An 11,543-nucleotide genomic window follows, 5' to 3' on the forward strand; every position below is an offset into this window, starting at 1 on the left:
ACGAAAATAATTTTATGGTTGGGTCACAACATGAGGAACTGTATTTAAAGGGCCAGAAGGTTGAGAACCACTGTAAGCCATTCAGACACGAGGTCAGGGCTCGCCCTGTGTCTCCAGCCCCAGCGGGGTTGCAGGTGTGGCTCTCTTGGCCAAGTTTCCTTTCTCCTCTAACTCTTCTCTTTCCTTTAAACAAGCTGCTTTTCAATAATTTATTTTTAACATTTATTTCAAACTTCCCAGAAAGTTGTAAGTTCTTGTAGCCCCTGCATCACCAGGCTCCTCCGCTCTTAACGTTCCACTCCATTTGCTCCCCACCTGCCCCTCCCCCACATCTCCTCCCCTCTCCTGAGCCTTTTTTCCTCAGTCAAGATGCCAGTGGCCCCCGAATACTGCAGTGTGTACGTCCCCAGGTCAGGAGCATCTCCTATGTAACTGCGTTCCCCAGGTCAGGGAATCGGTGCGTCGCTGCCCAGTCCACAGACCATTCAGTTGTCCTGCAGCGGCCTTTCCCCGTCCTGATCCAGAATCCCACTCAGGAACACACCCTGCATTTCGTGGTCACCTCTTGGACCTCCTCCAGTCTGGACCGGGCCCAGCCTTGCTTTGTCTTGCGCATCCCGTACGCCCATCGCTTGACCCTCAGCGTGGAGCTTCTGAGGTTGCCTCGGGACCAGCCTCAGCGCTGCATCCTTGGCAGGGCTGCCCCAGAAATGCCACCGAGCTCTTCCCTGGCCCACAGTGTCCAGTGGCGGCACCACAGCGAAGGTCACCGTGACCCCTGGTCACCTAGGTGTCTGCCACACCTCCCCACCATCAAGTCACCATTTACCTCTTTACAAGTAATTCTGTGTTGTGGAGAGATGCTCTGGGATTGTGTCAATAACTTGTCACACGTCAGACCCCAGCCTGCCAGCCTCAGCCTCCGTTAGCAGTCCCGCCTGTCCCGGCAGCACTGTGATGGCCGCTGGGTGATTCTGTGGCTCTCCCGTCGTCCCCCCACCCCCGTTTTTGTACAGTGGCCTGTGCCGTATGGAAGAGCGTTTTAAGGCAACAAACCTTCTGCTCATTTATTTATCCGTTCACTGTTTACCTCAGCGTGGGCCCCGAGGCTCCTGCTTTATTCCGTTGGTCAGGAGCCATTACCACCATTATTTCTTTTGTTGCTTAAATGATCCCAGGTTTGGCCAATAGATGCCCCTTCAAGCTGGCGTCTGTGACCTTTTGACTATCATGTTTCTGGTTCCTTTTTACTTTCCATCTTGTATTTTTCTGGTCCAGCCTCAGTCAGTCACTTCTCCAAGGAGCCCTGGTTCCTTCAGAGCAGAAAACCAGGTTTCAAAACCAAGATGTGCATGTGTGCTGGGCGTGCTGACTGCTGAGGCCCTTTTGGGACAGAACTCAGGCGTACGTGTGTGCGTGCACATCTAGATGTGTCAACACCTGTTCTGTGTGCAACTGAAACATGAGTTGGTTGAAACTTGGCTCTTGGCAGCCTCAGGACATTTATTTGCTTAAACCACTTCACATCCTTGTGCATGTAACTGCCCTCCTCAGCCCACTCCATTCCAGAGTCCTATATCCTTGGATGCCACGTCTCTGTACAACTTTCCCGTCACCACCTGGCAGCCCTCACACTAGGAAGGGGAGCTGGGTGCAGCCTAGAACCTGGGGAAGCCTGCTGGCTGCTGCAGTTACTAGGCCAGGACTGACCAGTCCACGTCCGGGCAGTAAGCTATGTAGACCCTTCCTCCTGTCTCCATGGAGCACAGAGAAGTTGGTGCCCTGGACACCAGTGTCGCGTCGCCTGCTGCCTCTCACCCGTGTCCTTTCCGCAGCCCTTCATGTATGGAGACTACATCGCCTATGACTGCTGGCTGGGGAAGGTCTACGACCTGAAGAACCAGATCATCCTGAAGCTGTCCAACGGGGCCAGGTACGCTCCCCCAGGGCGGGCTTCCTCTCGGCCCTGTCCAATGGGGCCAGGTACGCTCCCCCAGGGCGGGCTTCCTCTCGGCCCTGTCCAATGGGGCCAGGTACGCTCCCCCAGGGCGGGCTTCCTCATGGCCCTGTCCAATGGGGCCAGGTGTGCTCCCCCAGGGCGGGCTTCCTCTCGGCCCCTGTCCAATGGGGCCAGGTGTGCTCCCCCAGGGCGGGCTTCCTCATGGCCCTGTCCAATGGGACCAGGTATGCTCCCCCAGGGCGGGGTTCCTCTCGGCCCCTGTCCAATGGGGCCAGGTGTGCTCCCCCAGAGCGAGCTTCCTCAGGGCCGGTGCGGCAGGTGCCGGGGCCATTCAGGGCCTGACCTGGCCGGGCCTCCTTAGCGCCGGAGCCTAGTGCCCCCTCAGTTTCTGGTCTTGGCCCGTCTTGGTGTGGGGAGAGAAGCATCATCACTTAGGGTATCTGCTGGGAGCTGGGGCTTCAGTTAGACCAGTGGTTCCCAAACTTATTTGGCCTACCGCCCCCTTTCCAGAAAAAATATTACTCAGCCCCTGGAAATTAATTTTTTTAAAATTTTAGCCCTAACTGGTTTGGCTCAGTGGATAGAGCGTCGGCCTTCGGACTCAAAGGTCCCAGGTTCGATTCCGGTCAAGGGCATGTACCTTGGTTGCACGTACATCCCCAGTGGGGAGTGTGCAGGAGGCAGCTGATTGGTGTTTCTCTCTCATCGATGTTTCTAACTCTCTATCCCTCTCCCTTCCTCTCTGTAAAAAATCAATAAAATTGTTAATAAAAAAAAGAAAAAAAAATTTTAATAGCAGTTACTCATCGCCCCCAAATGCACCTGTGGCCATCACCGCCCCCCTGGATCGCTGCAGCGCCCACTTTGGGAATCACTGAGTTAGACATTTGAATGGTGCTGGGCACTCAGAGAGCGGGTTAGGGTTTTGTTCGTTTTAGGAGAATTATTTGTACCAGGCCAGAGGCTGAGCTGTGGACAGAGGAGGAATTGTGACATCTTAGGGCGTGTGACGCACGGACGCGTGGGGATAGCTCTTTCTGATACTAATCAGCATCCCCGGGTCCCGGCTGCCAGGCCTCCCCTGAGGCTCGGTCACTGTGCCGCGTGGTCACCACGCCCATGTTCACTGTTCCAGGTGCTCCATGAACACAGAAGACGGTGCCAAGCTCTACGACGTCTGCCCACATGTCAGCGACTCAGTACGTGTTGGCGGGAGAGGGGCTCATGTTCCTGTTCCTCTGGGCTGTGCGGGAAAAGGACTTCATGGCACAGAGCTGTAGCTGGCCCAGGCTAAATGCTTCTGGGCACGGTGGTTTCCTGGAAAAGGGCAGAAAGGATGAGGACTTCTCTTTATATTCTGTTGACGTCTGTGTCATCCTTTTAAAACCTCGGTGGCTTTGTCTACCGTGTATGCAGTGTTAGTGCAGCACGACGTTTTAGAGCAGGAGTTTACGGCCGACTGTAAATAAGTGTGCTGGGCGCAGTGCCGATCACACAGAGTGGGGGCCCCTGTCCTCTAGAGCCTTAGTCCCCGAATGTCCTCCCGACCAACGACATCGGTGTGGCCGAGCTTGTGCTGCTCTGGAGCCTTGGGGTTTGTTTTAGGGACCATGGGGGCCTCGCTGGGGCAGGTGTTGGGTGAGGGGGGCCGGCGAGGAGTGGGGCTGAAGGTGGCGCGGGAAGCACCATCCCCCGAGGAGGCGCTGCTCAGGAGCACTTTCCTCTGGCTCCAAATCCTGCAGGGTCTCTTCTTCGACGATTCCTACGGCTTCTACCCGGGCCAGGTGCTCATCGGCCCCGCCAAGATCTTCTCCAGTGTCCAGTGGCTGTCGGGGGTCAAGCCCGTGCTCAGCACCAAGAGCAAGTTCCGGGTGGTAGTGGAAGAGGTAGGGCTGGGGGCCGGCGGGGAGCTGGGGTGGGACCTGGAGCTGAGCAACCTGCCCCGTCCTTGCCTGTTCTGAGCGCTGAGCCCGTTGGCCTCGGGACCCTGTTCTCTGAAAGGGCTTTGAGGATAAGGAGAACCCAGGCTGTGGTCCCCCAGCCTGACCGACCCAGGCTGAGCAAGGTGGGGCGTGGGGAGTGGGAGGTCCACTGGGCCCTGAAGAGGTGAGGAGGCGACAGGGATCCCAGGGTGGGGCCTTAGTTACAGGTGGGGGCTGCTCTGGGTGTCGTACTGGTGAACACTGAAGCCCGACTCCTGCCCTGGAGGTCAGGTGGGCTCTGGCAGCTGCTTAAAGGGAGAGCTGTCAGAGCCTGCTGCCTATGGCCCTGCTCGCTCACCGCCCAGGTGCAGGTTGTGGAACTGAAAGTCACATGGATTACCAAGAGCTTCTGTCCAGGGGGCACGGACAGCGTCAGCCCCCCACCCTCTGTCATCACCCAGGAGAACCTGGGCAGGTGAGCGGCTCCAGCGTGCCACCCCCCCCACAAACCCTGGGGCCGGCCCCGAGCAAGTCTCTGGGCCACAGTGCAGGTGGGGGCCGAGAGCTGCTGGCCCAGCCCCGCTTCTCCCCCCCAGGGTGAAGCGTCTCGGGTGCTTTGACCATGCTCAGCGGCAGCTGGGGGAGCGCTGCCTGTTTGTCTTCCCGGCCAAGGTAGAGCTGGCCAAGATCGCCTGTGAATGCCCAGAGAAGCACTGCGCCCAGGGGGAGGGCTCGATGGCCAAGAAGGTATGTCCGTGGGCTGGGCTGGTGGGCATTGAGGAACTGGCCTTGAGCTGTTTCCACAGCCCGGCAGGACGGTCTGTGCTTCAGGTCGTGGGGGGCAGTCCTGGTGACCTTTGCAGGCCACGTAGGAGTACATCGCTGTCACTCCCCAGACCACGCTTCCTGGGGTCAGCCTGCCGGGGTGTCCCACTCTGCAGGGCAGGGTGCGCCAGGCTGGCTACAGCTCCTCCTGCTCTGCCTCGCAGGTGAAGCGCCTGTTGAAGAAGCAGGTCGTGAGGATCATGTCCTGCTCCCCCGACGCCCAGTGCTCCAGGGACCATTCTGCGGAGGAGCCAGGCAAGAGGGGGGGGACCAAAGCCAAGAGTGAAACGGGGTCCGCCAGCCCCGAGGAGACGCCTGACGGGTCCGCCAGCCCCGGGGAGATGCAGGACGAGGGCCCCGAGGAGGCCCTGGAGGCGGGTGAGCCGCTGCCCCCCTTCCTCCTGAAGGAGGGCGGAGACGACAGGCTGCACTCCGCCGAGCAGGACGCCGACGACGAGGCTGCTGACGACACGGACGACACCAGCTCGGTCACCTCCTCCGCCAGCTCCACCACCTCCTCCCAGAGCGGCAGTGGCACGAATCGCAAAAAGAGCATCCCCTTGTCTATCAAGAACTTAAAGCGAAAACACAAGAGGAAGAAGAATAAAATCATCCGTGACTTCAAGCCGGGCGACAGGTACACCCAGAGGGCAGGGCACCCTCCCTCCTGGCTGAGTGTCCAGCCTGGGACCATCCCCTTAACCCCCCATGTGCACACTTGGGCTCACACACAGGGTCTGCAACCCTATAAAGCAGGGGTGGGGACCCTTTTCCCTGCCAAGGGCAATTTGGATACTTATGACATCATTCGAGGGCCTTAATTATCAACTTAAAAATCAGCCTGCTATATTTGGCCAAACATTTAATTAACTCACCCCTAATGCCTTGGCAGGGCCAGACCGAATGATTTCATGGGCCTTATATGACCCTCAGGCTGAATCTTCCCCACCCCTGCTGTAAAGGCTCGTGGTCCCCAGCTGAGATGATGTCGGTGCCTGGGGTTGGCCCGGGTGGGAAGGAGAGATCTGAGAGTAAGACAGAGGGTGGGGCGGTGGCCTTGACCATTCACTTGAGCTCTCCAAACGGGATGTTCTCAGGAAGGTCATAGGCCATGGAGGCTCTAGGTGAGCACCCGCTGGCCTGCCCTGCTTGTGTGAATGAAGTTCCAGCCACCAAGCCCACAAGAGAGAGGGAGGGCAGAAGGGGGCCTGCCCTTGCTCCGGAGGCCTTTGCGTGGCCTGGCTCACTGGCCCCACTGCAGGGTGGCGGTGGAGGTGGTGACCACGATGACCTCAGCAGACGTGATGTGGCAGGACGGCTCCGTGGAGTGCAACATCCGCTCCAACGACCTCTTCCCGGTGCACCACCTGGACAACAACGAGTTCTGCCCCGGGGACTTCGTGGTGGACAAGCGAGGTAGTGCCGGCTCCAGGCGGCCATTCCTTCTCAGGGCCTGGGAAACGGGCAAGCGGGCGCAGGTCAGGAGACTCCCCTGTGAGAGTGGCTGCTCTTTGGAGGACTGGGGGAGCCTTTTCTGACTTCTCTTGACCGAGCCAGGGAACATGTGGGCTCTGTGCCCTGCTGTGCTTGACACGTAGTGGGTGGGTGAGAGGGTAGCAGGTGACACCACCAGGGCTCCTTAGTCGTGTGCTCTCTGGTTCCCTAGTCCAGAGCTGCCCAGACCCCGCTGTCTACGGTGTGGTGCAGTCTGGGGACCACGTGGGCCGCACCTGCGTGGTGAAGTGGTTCAAGCTGCGGCCGAGTGGGGACGACGTGGAGGTGAGTGTGCAGCCCTGCTTCCTCCTCGGGGGGCTCTGGTGGGCTGGGCGCAGAGCCCTGGGCTCACGAAAACCCATCCTGTGCCCAGCTGATTGGAGAAGAGGAAGACGTAAGCGTTTATGACATCGCTGACCACCCTGACTTCCGGTTCCGCACAACCGACATCGTCATCCGCATCGGCAACACTGAGGACGGAGCTCCTCCCAAGGAGGATGAGGTATGGACCCCCAAGTTCAAGTTCCCATAGCTGCGCCTCCTGTGCAGCAGCTGCAGTGCCTGGTGGTGCCACCAGGTGGCTCCAGGAGACCAGACCTCCAGTCCTCTGGCTCATCCCAAGCTGCACCGGCACCAGGAGCGCCTGCCCCCTGCCTGTCAGGTCGCTAGGGAAGCCCTCTCCTTGTCCTGAGCGCTGCAGGAACCCCCGGCTGGGAGGTGGCATCTGAGCTGGGCCTTGGAGAACAGGTGGGATGGTGGGTGTGGTCAGGCAGGTTCCAGCAGGGGAAGCAGAGGGGCAAAAGGCCTGAGGCTGGAACCCATCTGGGAAGGACAGGACGCCTGGGAGACCAGCATGCTGCGCGAGGAAGGGGGGCGGCTGGGGTGTGCACGGCGGCGGCAGGTGGAGTGGGAGTTCGGGGCACAGGGCACGTTGAGGTGTTTGAGCAAGAGGGCCCCGTGCTTGAGCTGCTCACTGGCGTCTTCCAGATGGTGCCCACTTCCCTCGTATTTTTACGGCCTCACCCTTGCCACCCCCTGCTGGCACTCCCTTTCAGAGGTGCTGGCCTCGCCCCTCCTGTAGGGCTGCACCCTTGACCCTGCCCCTTTTGCCCAGCAGCCATCGGTTGGCCAGGTGGCCCGCGTGGACGTCAGCAGCAAGGTGGAGGTGGTGTGGGCCGACAACTCCAAGACCATCATCCTGCCCCAGGTACGGCCCTGCCAGGTCCAGACCGCTCAGCTGCGGCGGCGGGGCTGGAAGCCTGGCCTGCCCTCTCCGCTCAGGGACCAGGGGCCAGGCCCTCATCCTCCTAGTGAGGCGTTTCCTTGTGGGTAACAGAGTTTCAGGGGAAGCTTGAGAGGGAGGGCGGCATGACTCGCCCAGCTCTGTGGTCTCACCCCACCTGGCAGCCCCCAGGTGCATGTAGATGTCACAGACCTCCCTGATTGGTCTGGGTCCCCATCTCCCTGTGCTGAGAAGATGCAGGTTCCTTCGCTGGGGTTCTGAGCTCAGCGCTGTTCTCAGTGCCATTCCTTCACCTCCTTGGTCGAGCCGTCCTCAGGCCCAGCTCTCCCCCTCCTTCCGGGCTGGGAACACATGTGACCCAGGCCAGCTGTCCCAGACGCTCCCTCCTCCGGCATGTTCCCTGCTCCCAGTGTAGCCACACAGCCTGGGGCCCGAGTCCTCTGGGGGTGGGGCTCCAGGTGCTGTTGCTGGGATGGAGCAGGCGAAGGCACCGCCCAGAGACACAGGTGGCACCTAGCACAGAGCGACCTGCAGAGTCCAGCGTAGGAAGGGGAAGGGTGGAGTGGGCTGCCACGGCCCCTGGTGCCGGCAGAGCTCTCAGAGGTGCTGTCTGTTCCCAGCACCTGTACAACATCGAGTCTGAGATCGAGGAGTCGGACTACGACTCAGTGGAAGGCAGCACCAGTGGGGCGTCCTCCGATGAGTGGGAGGACGACAGTGACAGCTGGGAGACGGACAATGGGCTGGTGGAGGACGAGCACCCCAAGATAGAGGAGCCCCCCATCCCACCCACCGAACAGCCGGCGGCCCCCGAGGAGGACAAGGGCGTGGTGATCAGCGAAGAGGCTGCCACAGCCGCCATTCAGGGGGCTGTGGCCATGGCCGCCCCGGTGGCCGGGCTGATAGAGAAGGCCGGCAAGGACGGGCCGCCGAAGAGCTTCCGGGAGCTGAAAGAGGCCATCAAGATCCTGGAGAGCCTCAAGAACATGACGGTGGAGCAGCTGCTGACGGGCTCCCCCACCTCCCCGACGGTGGAGCCCGAGAAGCCGACGCGGGAGAAGAAGTTTCTGGATGACATCAAGAAGCTGCAGGAAAACCTCAAGAAGACCCTGGACAATGTGGCCATCGCGGAGGAGGAGAAGATGGAGGCCCTGCCGGACACAGAGCGCAAGGAGGACAAGCCCGAGGCGCAGTCTCCCATGAAGGCCGAGTGGCCCAGCGAGACGCCGGTGCTCTGCCAGCAGTGCGGCGGCAAGCCCGGCGTCACCTTCACCAGCGCCAAGGGCGAGGTCTTCTCGGTGCTGGAGTGCGCGCCCTGTGAGTCCCCCTTTGGTGTTTGCAGATCTGGGGGCAGAGCCTAGTCCCCACCCAGCCCCTCTGCTGCTCCGGGGCCCGGGGGACAGACACTTCGCTGTGTGGCCACTGGTCCTGGTGGCAGGAGAAACGGGAGGGAGGGGGGGAGAGTGAGGGGGGGGACGGAGAGAGTGGGGACGGACGGTGGGCTGCTCACCTGTCTGGGGAGCACGCACGGCAGCTGCCCTTCTAGATGGGGTGCTCAGGCCTCGCATCAGGGATTGCATGGTCTCTTTCCCCCTCTAGCGAATCACTCTTTTAAGAAAATTGAGTTCCAGCCCCCAGAGGCCAAGAAGTTCTTCAGCGCAGTGCGCAAGGAGATGGCGCTGCTGGCCACCTCGCTGCCCGACGGCATTGCAGTCAAGACTTTCGAGGACAGGATGGCAAGTAGCCCGTGGGCGGTGTGGGCAGGCGCAGATGGGCACTGTGGGCCCCTGGCCTTCGGGCCTGATGGCACTGAGGCCGCCCACACCTGTGATAAGGCGGGAAGCAGGCTCGGTCAGGTCGGGGCAAAGTCCAACCAGGTGGCTCCTTCTCTCCTCCCTCTGTTTTAAAGTTCGTCTTAAATTATATCATTGTTACCCGAGTCCAGTCTTCTTTTTTTTAAGCATATCTTCATTGACCTCAGAGAGGAAGGGAGAGGGAGAGAGAGACAGAAACATAACTGATGAGAGAGAACTATTGATCAGCTGCCTCCCGCACGCCCCCACTAGGGACCGAGCCTGCAACCGGGCAAGTGCCCCCGACCAGAATCGAACCTGGGACCCTTCAGTCCTCAGGCCAACGCTCTATCCACTGAGCCACACAAGCCAGGGCCCAGACTTCCTTCTGAAAACATTAGCCCATTGCAGAAAGAGCTGAGGTTGCCTTTGGCCACTCCCCACCGGCCCTCCGGAGTCCTGACTTGAGGAGTTCGGTGCATTTCCTTACGGATGATGTTTTTTATGTTTTTACATTCTCATGCATCATCATAAACACAAGCTATTTTGTACGATTTGTTTTACATAAATAGCATGGCATTGTGCACATCACCTGTAACTTGCTTTTCTCGCTTAGCAGGGTAATTTCGAGACCTACGCAGGTTGGTTCATATTGGTCTAGTCCCTCCCTTTTTAGCCACAGAATAGCCTTCATGTGACAACATCACACTCCTCTCTGTCCTGGTGGCGGGGCCTGGGGTTTGAGTCATGCCGCCCATGCCGTGTCATTGCTTCCTCCTTTATTCCAGGAAGGGCAGGACCCTCCCCATTCCCCCCTTTCTTACTCAGCAGACCTCTGCTGGGCCTCCTGTGTGCCAGGCGCCCTGACGTGAGCTGGAGTCTGACCGAGGCCCCAGCTCAGCCCAAAAGAGAGACCACAGAGGGTGCTGCTCAGGGCAGGGCTTGGTTCTTCTTGGCTTTCAGGAAACATCTTTTTGAAAATTCCAACCTCTGCTGAGGGAGAAGGGAATAGTATTTCTTTGTTGTTATTTTGTTCTGTTTTTCCCCAAATCTCCCTCAGAGGGGAAGGGACGCAGTGCAAGAACCTGAGGCCCACGGTGGCCCCGAGGGAGCACCCACGGTCCATCCCTCACCGGCAGGGCCACGGACCCAGACCTCGGTGTCTGTGTGGCTCTCCCACGTGTCCTCCTGGAGTTCACATCCCCGTCCCTCTGGTTCCCTGAAAGCAGGCGCGGCCGCCATCCGGGCACTCCTTCACCCCTGATGGTTGTCAGTGTTCTTGCCTTGTTGGGCCTGGGTCAGGGCCGGTGTTTGCTGAAGCCTTCTGAAATAATGGTTAAAGAGAAGTAAAACCTGGAAAATTCCTTTTATGCCAGGAGTTAGACATTAGGTGGGTCTGTACAGAGGGTTTGCATTGGCGTCTCACCGCCGGCCTTGGGGAGTCGCAGGTGCTGCTCTGCCCGCGCGCGCTCTGGAGACCCGTGTGCAGAGCCCCTGCCAGCCACGCCTCCCTCCTCTAGGACCTCTTCTCAGCCCTGATCAAGGGCCCCACTCGCACCCCCTACGAGGACGGCCTCTACCTGTTTGACATCCAGCTCCCCAACATCTACCCGGCCGTGCCCCCCCACTTCTGCTACCTCTCCCAGTGCAGTGGCCGTCTGAACCCCAACCTGTATGACAATGGGAAGGTGTGTGTCAGCCTCCTGGGCACCTGGATCGGAAAGGTCAGTACCATGCCAGCACCCGTCGGGATGGGGGACAGGCCATCGGGTGGTGTCTGGGACAGAGGTGACCGTCCGTGTGTTTCAGGGGACAGAGAGGTGGACGAGCAAATCCAGCCTTCTCCAGGTGCTCATCTCCATCCAAGGTACAGTGGCTGGGGCTCCGGGTGGTGATGGGCGGGCTGGAGGGCACAGCGCTGGCCGCCCCCTTGGGGGTTGAGGTCAGCCGGTCCTGATGGGCTTCCCCCTCGCAGGTCTGATCCTGGTGAATGAGCCGTACTACAACGAAGCCGGCTTCGACAGCGACCGGGGCCTGCAGGAGGGCTACGAGAACAGCCGCTGCTACAACGAGATGGCGCTGATCCGCGTGGTGCAGTCCATGACCCAGCTGGTGCGGCGGCCCGCCGAGGTCTTCGAGCAGGAGATCCGGCAGCACTTCCGCACCGGTGGCTGGCGGCTGGTGAACCGCATCGAGTCCTGGCTGGAGACGCACGCCCTGCTGGAGCAGGCCCAGGCACTGCCCAACGGCATCTCCAAGGACAGCGGCTCTACAGGGCCGCCTGGCGTGGCCGAGCTCTCGGACAG

At 60.0% G+C, this 11,543-nt stretch overlaps 1 protein-coding gene across 1 annotated transcript in view; it reads left to right on the plus strand.

Moving 5' to 3' along the window:
- The window catches only part of UBE2O (ubiquitin-conjugating enzyme E2O), an 18,372-nt gene that overhangs the window by 6,380 nt on the left and 449 nt on the right, over positions 1-11,543 (plus strand). Inside the window, exons 4-18 of the mRNA XM_014531739.1 lie at positions 1,836-1,933; positions 3,096-3,159; positions 3,703-3,846; positions 4,248-4,357; positions 4,479-4,629; positions 4,872-5,344; positions 5,969-6,123; positions 6,374-6,486; positions 6,575-6,703; positions 7,316-7,408; positions 8,065-8,761; positions 9,044-9,180; positions 10,758-10,961; positions 11,047-11,104; positions 11,213-11,543. Of these exons, the coding sequence (XP_014387225.1) occupies positions 1,836-1,933; positions 3,096-3,159; positions 3,703-3,846; positions 4,248-4,357; positions 4,479-4,629; positions 4,872-5,344; positions 5,969-6,123; positions 6,374-6,486; positions 6,575-6,703; positions 7,316-7,408; positions 8,065-8,761; positions 9,044-9,180; positions 10,758-10,961; positions 11,047-11,104; positions 11,213-11,543 (2,957 nt within the window). The remainder of the gene's footprint in view (positions 1-1,835; positions 1,934-3,095; positions 3,160-3,702; positions 3,847-4,247; positions 4,358-4,478; positions 4,630-4,871; positions 5,345-5,968; positions 6,124-6,373; positions 6,487-6,574; positions 6,704-7,315; positions 7,409-8,064; positions 8,762-9,043; positions 9,181-10,757; positions 10,962-11,046; positions 11,105-11,212) is intronic.

Source organism: Myotis brandtii, unplaced genomic scaffold (genome assembly GCF_000412655.1).
Source record: "Myotis brandtii unplaced genomic scaffold, ASM41265v1 scaffold825, whole genome shotgun sequence".
NCBI lineage: Eukaryota > Metazoa > Chordata > Mammalia > Chiroptera > Vespertilionidae > Myotis > Myotis brandtii.